At 40.5% G+C, this 13,411-nt stretch overlaps 1 protein-coding gene across 1 annotated transcript in view; it reads right to left on the bottom strand.

Annotated features, from left to right (window-relative positions):
- Positions 1 to 13,411, bottom strand: part of lrba (LPS responsive beige-like anchor protein) — a 225,622-nt gene that overhangs the window by 162,746 nt on the left and 49,465 nt on the right. The window contains exons 22-29 of the mRNA XM_053479877.1: positions 10,475 to 11,629; positions 8,847 to 9,022; positions 8,600 to 8,753; positions 8,273 to 8,453; positions 4,182 to 4,297; positions 3,530 to 3,637; positions 1,733 to 1,868; positions 1,291 to 1,627 (exon numbers count right to left, since the gene is read on the bottom strand). Of these exons, the coding sequence (XP_053335852.1) occupies positions 1,291 to 1,627; positions 1,733 to 1,868; positions 3,530 to 3,637; positions 4,182 to 4,297; positions 8,273 to 8,453; positions 8,600 to 8,753; positions 8,847 to 9,022; positions 10,475 to 11,629 (2,363 nt within the window). The remainder of the gene's footprint in view (positions 1 to 1,290; positions 1,628 to 1,732; positions 1,869 to 3,529; positions 3,638 to 4,181; positions 4,298 to 8,272; positions 8,454 to 8,599; positions 8,754 to 8,846; positions 9,023 to 10,474; positions 11,630 to 13,411) is intronic.

Below are 13,411 nucleotides of genomic sequence, written 5' to 3'. Positions count from 1 at the left end.
AAGGCAATGTAAGCATAAATTTTAAGATAATGTGAAGATAATAAAAGGATAACATTAATATAATGTAAGGACGACGGACAGAAAATATGGCTGCAAAGTCAAGATAATGTAAATATAACGTGAAGGAATTATAAAGTTTATGTAAGTAAAATTTAATGTACAGTTAAAGTAAGAATAAAGCGAATGTAAAAATAATGAAAAAGCTAATGTGAAGGTAAATTAAATGGAATGTAAAGTAAACAGATGATGTAACTACAATGGTAATGTAAAAAGGGAGAAGGGGGGGAGAAGGGGGGGGGGAGAAGGTCAGGATAAAGATAACATCCCTGTAACTGTAATAAAAATGTAATGTAAACATAATGTCTTACTGTATGTTTAAGGTGCAAGGTAGTGTAAAGATAATGTAAAAGCAATGTTAAGGAAAGGTAACAAGCAAAGCAATGATAACGTAAACCAACTGTAAATTTATTGCAAAGGGATTGAAAAGGTAATCTGAAGACAGTATAACTGTAAAGTAAAGGTAACAAAAACATGTAACTATAAAGTAAAGTTAATGTAAAGATCATGTCAATGTAATGTAAAGGTAATGTAAAAGAAATAAATGGATGAAGTGGAGGTAACGTAAAGTAAAAATAATGTTCAGAAAATATAACTAAAGTAATGGAAACGACGGCGCAAAGGTATTGTGAAGGTAATATAAAGATAATATAAGTGTAAAGCTGGAAAAAATGAAAAAAAAAAAAAAATTTAACTTTGAAATAAAGGGTAATGTAAAGATACTGTTAAAATAGTGTAAAGAAAATGTAAATTATAATGTAAAGATGACAAAGATGATATAAAAGTGATGCCGAAGTGATCACAAGACTAGAATCGTCTCGTGTCAGTCATAAGACACCAAGTTGTCACTAAACCACTAGTGTGTTAATATCTTTTAACATTCATACATGTTTATTTTTCAGGGTTTAACTCGGGGTAAGTGTTGTCTATTGAGCTCTGAGACGGCTGAATTAATCCCTAAATGAATATATGAATAAATGAATGAGCTGGTCAGGTAATCATTATGCTTTAAAAGGTTTATAAGATTTATCTGTTTATCCATTATTTAGTATTGCAATTTTAACATCTCCAGCTGCTGCTAAACTGTGTTAATGCACCTGTCTGGTCATATGATTGCATCCTGTCCTGTACGTTATTATTATTATTATATTATATTATTATTAGTACTAGTAGTAGCAGTAGTAATATTAATATTAGCATTAGCATGGAGCTGTTGCCTGATTGTCTACCGACCTGTCGAATGAGCTGAACTGAGTTTGGACTTCTTGCTTCCCCAAAAACGCTGGTGGTAAGAGACTCGTGTCCACGATGACATCATCTGCCGGGGAGGAGCTTACCAGGCTCCTCAGGATGTCTTTCACCTTCACACTCTTTCCCTTTTTGTCCTTGTCCGTGGTGTCCTCGTGCCCTTTGACCTCAGACGACAACGTGGAAAGAGCCTCGGAGACGGCGTCCGGCGCCGAGTGGGATTCGCCGGCCTCGCTCGGGGAAACAGGTGAGTGCTCGTTTGCGGGGGTGGAGTCACGCCGTTGGAGGGGGGAGGGGTTTTCCAAGTCAGAACTGACGCTCTCTACACACAGAGAGAGAGAGAGAGAGAGAGAGAGCGCTTCTTATTCATTTGTAAAAAAAAATTGGTAACAATGTGTGTGTGTGTGTGTGTTGTGTAGCACATCACCTGTGCTCCGAGAAGAGTGTGTGTTGACTCTCTTGTCGTTGTGCGGCTCCAGAATGTCTCGGTATTTGGACACCATGAGAACAGAGATGAAGTAAACAACGGCCAGGGCCAAAAACTGAGCCTGCTTACTGTCCTCCTAGACACACACACACACACACACGCACACACACACACACGCACGCACACACACACATTGATGCTATCAAAATTAATACCAAACTCAGTGTATTTGTATTTTTGTACTACACTTATTTTCACCCTCTTTCTGATTCACTCTGATTCTAATTCATAATTCTGAATCGACTCTCACCGATTTCGCGTTTTATAAACGTCTGATTTTCAGTCTGTGTCCGATTATGACTCATGACGACACGTCTGAGTTGGACCTTGGATCTGAAAACTGGTTCTGATTCTAAAGTTAATTCATATTCAGAGTCTGATTATTTTAAAATTTAAATTTCAACAATAATTTTTGAGTCGTAGTCTGATTTGAATCCTAATTCCAAATCTGATTCAGATACTGACTCTGACTCCCGGAACGACTCTGATTCAAATTGTCGTCATCTAATTAAAATCAACCCCTGAAATTTCGGCGAGGGTTATGTTTCCTAGAGCACCCGCGAATTGTGGAAAAAACAGGAATTTTACATGCGGTTAAAAAATTTAATGCCTATAAATGCCTGTTTTAATAGTTTTAACCCTAAATATGCACCCAAAACACTTTAATTTCATTTCAAACCCAGCTTAATACATTACGCTTAAAAGGAAAAAAACAAACAAAAGAATGTAAAGGTAAAGCCGTATACTGTACAGTACTGTACTGCTGTGAGTCCTGCAGTGTTAGAATGTAAAACACCCTCTATGTACTGTAACTCACGCGAGCGTGTTTTCTCCGGTATCAGTACTGTAGGGTGAATACGGCAATAATTCATCATCACAAGCCGTGTTGTTTGTGTTCTCTCTACAGTACTAAACTATTATACAGTATAATATTTTATATAGAAATTTAGCTGAAGTTACGTTAATATTTATGTTACAAAATTAGTCAATTATATTGTTCTTAATAGGTAAGAGTTAAAATGCATGAAAACGTGAATACTGTCACGAAAAAAGCCATAAAAAGATGCCGTGTCAGTGAAACTGCAGGGATTTCCGCGAACGATTATTAGCTAGGTTCTAATGAAAAATCCACTGGCGGGAGTCGACTGTACAGAATCTCTGAATGATCTGAGACATGGAAACGGGTCTGAATCATCCGACTCAGGAAATGGTTCTTACTCTGGCTTGGATTTGTACTCAAGTTTTTTTTTCTTCTTTTAATTACAACAAAAAAATGTATGTTTTAAATCTAGACTCAGTCTAATTTTTAAACAAATTTTAATACAAATTTAATTTAAAATCGTAAAAAAAAAAATTTTTAATAGTAATAATAATAATAATAATCTGAGCCGGTGTCGCAGATTAGACCCCATGTTTAAAACCACAAATCTGATTTCGACTCGCTGAGTCTTAAGCTGGTTCCCGAGTCTCAGCCTGCCTCTGAGTCTCTGACTCTCATTAAGAAAATGAAGTCTGATCCGCAGACAGTTTGATTTTTAAAAAGTGATTTCAAGTTTGATTTTGACTCTGATTTCAAACAGATAAAAAAAATAATCTAACCCTGATTCTAAACTATGAATCTAATTTCAAGTCTGATCACGGATCTAATTTTGAGTCATTCGTATTCAGAACCACAAATTTGATTCCTTAATTCTGACTCTAAAGGCAAATTTTGACCATCGGAAAGCTGGACTTTACAATGTCTCTGAAGACGATGGCTCGGAGACGGTTGATGTCCATGTCCTGCAGCAGACGTTCCACGTCTCGGACTGGAGAGATCCTTCCTGTTAGCATGTCCACTGGACTCTGTGTAAAACAAACACACACACACACACACAATAACTGTGAGGACCAATTTCTGTCAAACATTTCTTGTTGTACTTAATGACAAAAACAAAGAGGTTTAATCGTAATCTGAACGCTAGATCTAATCCTAATCCTGAATCTAATCCACTGTATACAGAGTGTTGTAGAGAAGGTCATGTAGATTGTGCTGCGTATCATCCATATACTTAATGGACTGGTGTGCGTGTGTGCGTGTGTGTGTGTGTTAACTCAGCACACTGAATTATAGATGAGCCGAGGGTTTCTCTCACACACACACACACACACACACCACTTTCTGGAAAGAAACACTTTTTTTTTTCCTCTGGAGCCTCAAATATCAAAACAAAAAAGTGTAATGTAACGATCACACTGAAATAGCACCGAGCTCAGAGCGCTAACCGTAACCAGCACACACTCAGACAAGAAACGACAACAGGATGTGGTGTGTGTGTGTGTGTTTGTGTGTGTGTGTAAGAGAGAGAGAGAGAGAGAGAGAGAGAGAGAGAGAGAGAGAGAGACTTGCCTGTGCTGGAATAAACTTGGTATTTCCCAGAAGGCCTTGCTGTGTTTTCTCCATTCCGGATTTATAAAGAGAGTGATGCTGACACTCCAAACAACTCCTCACAGCCATAGTGCACACTGAGAGAGAGAGAGAGAGAGAGAGAGTGTGGGGGGTAATAAAAGAAAAACAGAGAAAGAAATATGATGAGAAAGGTAAAAAATTGAGAAAACAAGATACAGAACAAAAAAAATGAGAGTGTGAAAGAGAAGGTGAGAGAAAGGTAATGAGAGAGAGAAAGAAAGTGTGTGCGAAAGAGAGAAAGAGAGAGAAAGATAATCAAAGAATAAAAAACACATTCGCATCAGAGAAAAAAGAGGAAAAAGAAAACGATAAAAAAGAAGAGAGAGAATATAAAGACAAATGGAGTGAAATAGAGAGATGTAATAAAAAAAGTAGAGAAAGAATAGCGGTAATGAGAGAGAGGGAGAGAGAGAGAGAGAAAGAGGTGATGAGAGAGAAAAGAAAGCAAGAGAGAGAAGGACAAAGATAGGATTAATAAAAGAAACAGAGAAGAAGAAAAAGTGATAAGAGAGGAAAAAATAAAGAGCACAAAAGAGAGAGAGAGATTAAAGAGTGAGACGGAAAGCGAGGGAGATGTAATGAGAGAGAAAGGAAGGGAGAGTGCAAAAGAGACGTAGTGAGAGAATGGGAAAGAAATTGGCGACAGATAAAAAAAGAGGAAGATGAAGAAGGAAAAAGAGAGGACGGAAAGACAAACAGGAAAAGTAAAGGAGAAATGTGATAAAAAAAAATAAGAGGAAGAATAGCGGTAATGAGAGAGAGGGGGGAAAAGTGTGAGAAAAAGATGAAAAAGAGAAAGGACAAAAGCAGACAGAGAGAAAAAGAGAGGGGGGTATGGGTAAGGAAAAAATGAAGAAAAGAAAGAAAGAAAGATTGAGAGATGGGCATCAGAGAAAAATTTAAATAATAAGAAAAGAGGAAGATGAAGAAGAAGAGAGGTATAAAGAGAGGACAAAGACAAATAAAGAGAAAAACAGAGTAAGAATAGCAGTAATGAAAAAAAGAGAAAAAAAAGAAAGAAAGACATAACGAGAGAAAGAAAGAAAGAAAGAAAGAAAGAAAGAAAGAAAGAAAGACATAACGAGAAAATGAGAAAAATATTTTTTTTAGGGAAAAACAGCAAAAAAACAAAAAAGACACAACAAAGCCAGACAAAGAGAGAGAGAGAGAGAAAGAGAGGGATGAGTGTCAGGAAAAAATAATGAGAAGAAAGAAAGAAAATGAATAAAGAAAAAAAACATGTACGTTAAAGACAGGAGACTAACAGACAGACGGACACACACACCAAACAAAACACAATTATTGCATCTACGTCTCTCACAATCTTTGTTGTGGTTCAAAAAAAAAAAAAAAGAGTCTTTGCTCTGTGTGTGTGTGTGTGTGTGTGTGTGTGTGTGTGTGATGAATATTTGATAAAGCCTCTTGGTGTGTAATCAGATTTTGGTGCTGCAACAAGATTTCATCTGCCACTATAATAGTAACCAACACACACACACACACACACACACACACACACACTTACACAGACGCATTTATTTACTCACAGCTGGGTCTAAATGGCATGCAATACATCAGATTAAAAACTTGTTAGTGTGCTTTTGCGCTGTCTCTCTCTCACACACACACACACACACACACACACACACACACACACACACACACACGCGAGTGCACTTAAACATGGCATGAGATATATCATTAAAAACAGCCAGTGTGTCTTTCTCCTCTGGAGTGTATTAAAGAAACATAGGCTATTACTCACAACCGTGTGTGTGTGTGTGTGTTTATTATCTGCTCTGGCATTTCAATGTAGTTAACATAGCCAACCATTTTGTTAGGAAATGGTAAAGGAAGAGATTACACACACGTGTGTGTGTGTGTGTGTGTGTGTGTGTGTGTTGAGAAAGAGAGAGAGAGAGAGGCAAATGAATAATGGAAGCAATCTGAAAACCTTGTGTTCTCTTACAACCCTGAAATTGCGCGCACACACACACACACACACACACACACACTCAAAGAAAATGGCCGCCCCAGGCTACACCCCGGCCATTTCGGAGAGAACACACTAATAACGGAGGCCGTTGTGTGCCGGAGCGAGCGTGTTAATGTTAGAATAACACGATGGAGAGAGACGCTGGGATCAGAGGGGACGAGGGGAAAATAAAGACGGAGGAGAACATAAAAAGGGAAAGAGGACGTCCCAGCGGTCCCCGATTTCCATTTACGGAACGTTCGTAATGTTTCTCGATGCGGCGAGACGCTGGGAAGAGCGATCATGGTGTCGCTTTCTGTGTACTGAGTGTCGTATTAATAAACTACTATTACTTCAACACACACACACACACACACACACACACACACACACACACACACACACAGGAGGAAATGCTGGGTTTACCAACCAGGGTTGCCAAGTATTCACGTATGTGGACGGTGTGTCTACGGGCTGCTTTAAAACTAGCAAATTTCTCAAAAATACAGAACAAATCTGTTAGCACACAAACTGTCCCTGTGCTAAATCCAAAACTGCCCCTGGGGTAGAACCACAACTGCCCCTCTTTTAGAACCACAACTGAGCACTGTATAGAATCACAACTGCCGCTGTGCTAGAACCAGAACTGGCCCTAAGGTAGAACCATAACTGAGCATATTCTAGAACTGCCCCTGGGGGTAAAAACCTAACTGTTCAGGTTTAAGAACCAAAACTGCTCCCTGATAGAACCACACCTGAGCACGGTATAGAATCACAACTGCCCCTATGCTAGAACAAATACTGGCCCCAACTGAGGATATTCTAGAATCACAAATAGCCTTGCGCTAGAACCATAAAACACAAATGAGCACGTTCTAGAATTACAACTAACCCTGTGCTAAAACTACAACTCGCCCTCTGGTAGAACCACAACTGAGCACATTCTAGAATCACAACTATATATTTAAGTAGAACCATAACTGAACATATAATATGTGGTTCTACCAGGGGGCAATTGTGGTTCTAGCACAAGGGCAGTTATGATTCTAGAATATTCTTAGTTGTGGTTCTACCAAAGGAAAAGTTGTGGTTCTACTACAGGGGCAGTTTTGGTTCTCACAATAGCCCTTGGGGTAGAACTACAACTATTCATGTCCTAGAACTAAAACTGCCCCTGTGCTAGAATCACAACTGCCCCATGGTAGAACCACAACTGGACATGTTATAGAACCGAAACTGCCACTGTGCTAGTGCCACACCTGCCCCTCTGGTAGAAGCACTACTTAGCATATTCTAGAATCACAACTGCCCCTGGGCTAGAATCAACGGTTCAGGTTCTCGAACTGCAGCTGTCCCTGTACTAGAACCATGACAGTTGATGTTCTAGAACTAGAAGTACCCCTGTGCTAGAATCCCAATGGCCCCTCTGATAGAATCAACTGGTCCCGTGCTAGAACAGCAGCACCATAACTGTTACCATTCTAGACTCTCAATTATTCCCATTCTAGAACAGCAACTGTTTGTGTTCTAGAGCCTCAACTGCCTCTTTAGTGGAACTATCCCCGTGCTAAAACCACAACTGCCTCTACCACATGGGTGTGTACTCTAGTACCACAGCTTCCCCAAGTGTAAATCAAACCAATTTCCCCAAAACGGTCTGTGGATATTAATGTCTAGACGTATTTGTGTTTTATGATCCAGTAGACAGACTAAAAGACAGGTGAGGAACGTCTGGATCACATCCCGAATACAAAATGACTGTCACAACCATGTGTGTAAGAACGTCATAACAACCATGACATCTAATCACCAGTCTCGTAACGATTCTCATGACACACGTCTCTGGGAAACATTAGCACGCTACAGAGAACCATCTCCAGAACTATCTGCATCACTAACCTACTTCATACTGTACTACAGTAGCGCTCCGGTGTTCTTGCAAAAATCCAGAAATCAGGGCAAGCTGTGAGAGGAAAGAAAGAGACAGATGGACAGAGACAAAGAAGCAGGTAGAGGAAAAAGAACCAGAGGGACAAAGGGTGAGTGGAAGGGTGTGTACCGAGGCGTAAGCACTGCCTCAGCACTCCTCCCGACGTCATGTTCTTTTCCGCCTCGATCTCAGTGAAGTTTAGAGAGCTGGAAAAGACGAGGACGTCCACCAGCGAGATGAGACGCTGTAGGAAGGACAGGGACGTCTCCACTTCCAGACCCTGGGACGCGTCTATCGCTTCCAGCTCATGCTGGAAACAACCACAAAGCATCATCATCATCATCATCATAACCATCACACACAGACTCACACAGTCTCACACAGTCTTACTCACACACTCACTCACACACACACACACACACACACACACACACACACACACACACACACACTCACCGTGGACGAAGTGGCCGCGGAGAGCAGAGGCAGGATTCCTCCAGATGCCATGATCAGATTATCCACCACCTGAGAGATCAGATGCACCGTGTTGTGCACAAACACCACGTTCTCACTGCTGTTCACAAAGTCCACCACTGTCTTAGTGGAATGGCTGTCAACACACACACATACACACACATGCACACACACGTCAGCAAGTCATAACAACAACTGCATCCCTATTCCCACAACTCCTGCAACTCACCTCCTCCACATCTGCAGGTCCGTCTCGACGGAGAACAGCAGATCGGTCAGCAGCCGCTGATGCATGTGAGACCACTTGAATTCCGGGATACGGAACATGCTGGAACGAGAGGGGGACGAGGAACCGTCTCTGTTCTGCGCAGATGTGCTGGCTCCTGCTTGGTTTTGGCCTCCGACCTGCAGAACCACGTAAGCTAGCTTTGAGATAAAAGGAATAAAAACCCACAACAAAGCATTTTCTAGTACCACAACTGTCTCTCTGCTAGAACCACAGCTATCCCTGTGATGGAACCACAGCAAAGCTTTTGTCTAGACACAACTGTCACTGTGCTGAAACCACAACAGAGCATGTTATTCATTTACAACTGTTTTATTATAGAATCACATAACATAGGTTCTAGAGTCACACTTGGTCTTATGGTCGAATTTCAATTGTCCTTTTACTGCAACCACTAATACCCCTGTCATAAAATTACAACACACACCAGTGTGTGCCAGAGCATATTTTCTAGAACAACATTTGTCCTTATGGTAGAACCACTAAAGTCCCTGTGCAAGAACCGCAAATGTTCTAGAACCAAAAATGTCTCTCACAACTAACCTGTGATAGAACAACAAGAGTCCCGATGCTAAAATGATAAGCGTCCCTGTGCAAAAACCAGGATAGTCCTTGTGCTAAAACACAAGTGTCCATGTGTAGGAACCCACAAATGTCCCTTTGCAGGAACCTCAAGTGTCCCTATGCAAGAAACCTCAAGTGTCCCTGTGCAAGAAACCTCAAGTGTCCCTGTGCAAGAACCCACAATTGTCCCTGTGCAAGAACCCACAATTGTCCCTGTGCAGGAACCTCAAGTGTCTCTATGCAGGAACCACAAAAGTGTCCCTGTGCAGGAACCACAAAAGTGTCCCTGTGCTAGAACCACAAGTGTCCCTGTGCTAGAACCACAAGTGTCCCTGTGCTAGAACCACAAGTGCCCCTGTGCTAGAACCACAACTGTCGCTGTGCTAGAACCACAACTGTCGCTGTGCTAGAACCACAAGTGCCCCTGTGCTAGAACCACAAATGTCCCTGTGCTAGAACCACAACTGTCGCTGTGCTAGAACCACAACTGTCGCTGTGCTAAAACCACAACTGTCCCTGTGCTAGAACCACAAGTGTCCCTGTGCTAGAACCACAACTGTCGCTGTGCTAGAACCACAACTGTCCCTGTGCTAGAACCACAACTGTCCCTGTGCTAGAACCACAAGTGTGCCTGTGCAAAAAGAAAGCAAAAAAAAAATATAATGTTCCCATGCTACACCAACCTGTCTCTGGGGTGTCTAAATGTTAGAACCACAACTAGACATGCTCTAGAACCACAACTAGACATGCTCTAGAACCACTGCCCATAGATTTAGCATTGTATAATGTTAGCATCCCACAAACAACATTATTATTATTATAAAATATCATTTATAATAATAAAGCCACAGGGACAATTTTTTACAAAAATACAGCAGTCATACTTAGCACCGTGTTAGCAAATCATAGCTTTAGCACAGTGTTATATTATGGTTAGTGTATGATTCCATCCAGTCTTGGCTAACATGCTAACTAGCATTTGCATAATTTAAGTAAAATGAACTTACAGCAGCTGACATGTCTTTCAGCTCCAGTCGCTCTGTGTCTATGGCCACGCTGGAGACATCAAGTCTGGCGATTTTAACCTCTTTGGGCTTTAAACCTCTCTCTGCATTGGGGCTCTCTGGGACGCTAGGACTCTGCTGTGTGCTGGGACTCACCTCCGCACCAGAGACCTCTTGAGTACTCGGGCTCTTCTCTGTGCTAGGGTCCGTCTCCACACTGGGGCTCCCCTGCTTGCTGGAGCTTTCCTCCGCACTGAGGGCCTCTTGTGCACTTGAGTCCTCCTCCGTGCTGGGGCTCAGATCCCCGTTAGGACTCTCCTGAACACTAGGAACCTCCTGCGAGTTAAAGGTCGTCTCCAAACTAGGGCTTTCTTGGACACTAGTAGCTTTGTCTGCACTTTGGACCACTTCTGTGCTAGGGCTCACCTCCATGTCTGAAGCCTTTTCTGCACTGGGGCTCTCTTCAGACGTCTCAGACGACTTCTCCTCCTGTTCCTCATCTCCTTGAACCGGAGTCACAGCCTCTTTCTTCTCAGTCTCACTTCGTCCTGATTCTTTTAATCCTTCACCAGAATCAGCCTTTGTTTCTGTTCCATCTTCAGTTCTGATTTTATCCTCTTCTTTTACCAAGATCTTCTCTACACTGGCTTTCTGATCAGTTTCCACTTCCTGGCTTTTTGCTTCTAAGCTTTTTTGATCAACTGCTTCACTCGTGTCTTCACCACCCACTTTATTTTTGTCTGTCTTTTCCTCCACATCTTCTCCTTCTCTATCCTTTCCTCCGTCTACTTCCTGATTGCTTTCCTTACTCTTTTGTATCTCTTTAGGTGCCTCTGATTCACCTTCATTGTGTTTCTTCTGAACGGAGCCTTCACTTTTTCCTTCCTCGTCCTCTTCGTCAGCTCTGGCCAAGATGTTTGAAACGGTGACCTGCGCTCTTTCCTCGTGGTCATCATGTTCTCCACAGATTTGCTCTTCCACATTTAGCTCGATAATGGTGGATGGTGGTTCTAGTGGTGTTTCTGGTAATTCTGCATTAAGTTCACTGTTTCCGCTCGTCCCGGATACAGTTCTGATCTCAGCGGCGCCGTTGGAACCCATTCGCTGGTATTCGTGGAAGACATGGGATAAGCTTTCTTTGTGCTGCTCGAAGGTGACCTGCAAAAAGAAATGGACTTCCCATCATCATCAAGTGTAGGATACAACACTAGAAAAGACAAAACCAACCAACAGCTAACTGAACATCACTGTGGATCTCTACTGATCAGGCCAGTGGGACCAATAGGACCAGTACAAGCACTTCCTTTAAAGAGCATCATATTCCAATTAATATCACTAAACAGCCATTTACAAGGTTTACAACCATGTACTAAAAGTTACTTTATTACAAAATGTCACATGATCTGTACACCATGTTTGTTAAACATGCTATTTTATTTATGGGCCAAACAGAAACCTCTGAGAGAGTAGACTTCTAAAGAAATAAAAAGATGAAGAAAAAACAGCATTTAGAATGGAAGAAACAAACGAAATATGATAAAAACAGAGGAATAATGGAAGAAAGAAAAAGTGGAAATAATGAAGGGAGAAACAAAGCAAGCAGGAAAGAAGAAGATAAATAACATAGGAAATAGGAAAGTAAAAAATGAGGAAGAATTAAATGAGGAAGGAAAGAATAGAGGAAGGAAGGAAAATTAATAAGAACAGAAGGAAGAATGAAAAGAAGAATGAAAAGAATAAACAAATGAATGAACAAAGAAAAAACACAAATAGAAAAGAATGAAGGAAGGGAATAATTGAGGAAATAAGAAGGTAAATGAGGAAAGAATGAAGAAATAAATGAATGAATTCATGAATTAAAATTTGTAAAAATGTAAGTGAGGAAGGAGGGAAGGGAGGAAAATGAATAAGAGAGGAAAATGAAAGAAAGAAGGACAAAAAATGCTAATTGAGGTAAGGAAAAAAAGGAAAGAAAAAAAATGTAAAAGAGGAAAGAATAAAGGGGAAAAAACTGAAGAAAGAACTTAGTAAATGAGTAAAAAATCAAGAAAATTAAAGAAATTAAATAAAAGAAGAAAGGGGAAAAAATAAAGAAGAATGCAAGTGAGGCAGAAAGGAGAAAAAGTAAAAAATAAAGCTTGGAAGGTAAATGGAAGAAAATAAAGAAGAAAAATTAACAAGAGAGGAAAGAATGAAAGAAGAAAGAAAAAAGATAAATGAGGGAGGGGAGGGGAGGAAGGAAGGAAAATGAATAATAAATCATAGAGGGAGGAAATGGAGGAAAATAGTGAAGGGGGGACAAAAATCTGAGAAAGGGAAAAAAGGAAAGCAAAGATGGTAGAGAACGGGAAAAGAGAAGGGAAAAAACAAAGAAATGAGCAAGGTAGGATGAAAAGAAAGAAGAAAAAAGTAGGAAAGCAAAGAAAGAAGAAAAGAAGAAAAATGGGGTGACACTAGAAAGAAATGCTGGTGAAGGAAAGGAAAAGAAAGAAAGGAAAGGAAAGTTAGAAGAAACAAAAAAGAAAAAAACAAGAAAATAAAAAAAACAGTAAGGAAGAGAGGAAAGGAAACATGAAAGAAAGAAAAGAAAGAAAAGAGAAAAACTTCCTTCAAGGAAAAAAACTAAGAAATGTGCAAGGAGAAAAGAAATGAAGAACAGAATGAACAACAGTAAATATTTAAAGGCGTAAAGTTTGATGAATTAAACACAGTGAAGGCGGGGAAGAGAAAGAGAAAGCTGCTTCCTGCACAGGAGTCGCCAGCATTAAAGCAGTGACACGAGAAAAGACGTGTTTTATTTATTTTTTTTTTAGCAAATCCACTCCTCCTGTATTTACCTCCTTTCCTAACGAGCTTAAGCCGGGGCGTAAGTTTAAGCAAAGCTGCTGATTGGTCGCTGCAGTAAAGCAGATAATGATATCATCATCATCAAATTCAGTC

Source organism: Clarias gariepinus, chromosome 20 (genome assembly GCF_024256425.1).
Source record: "Clarias gariepinus isolate MV-2021 ecotype Netherlands chromosome 20, CGAR_prim_01v2, whole genome shotgun sequence".
NCBI lineage: Eukaryota > Metazoa > Chordata > Actinopteri > Siluriformes > Clariidae > Clarias > Clarias gariepinus.
This window is presented reverse-complemented; position numbering and strand designations above follow the sequence as displayed.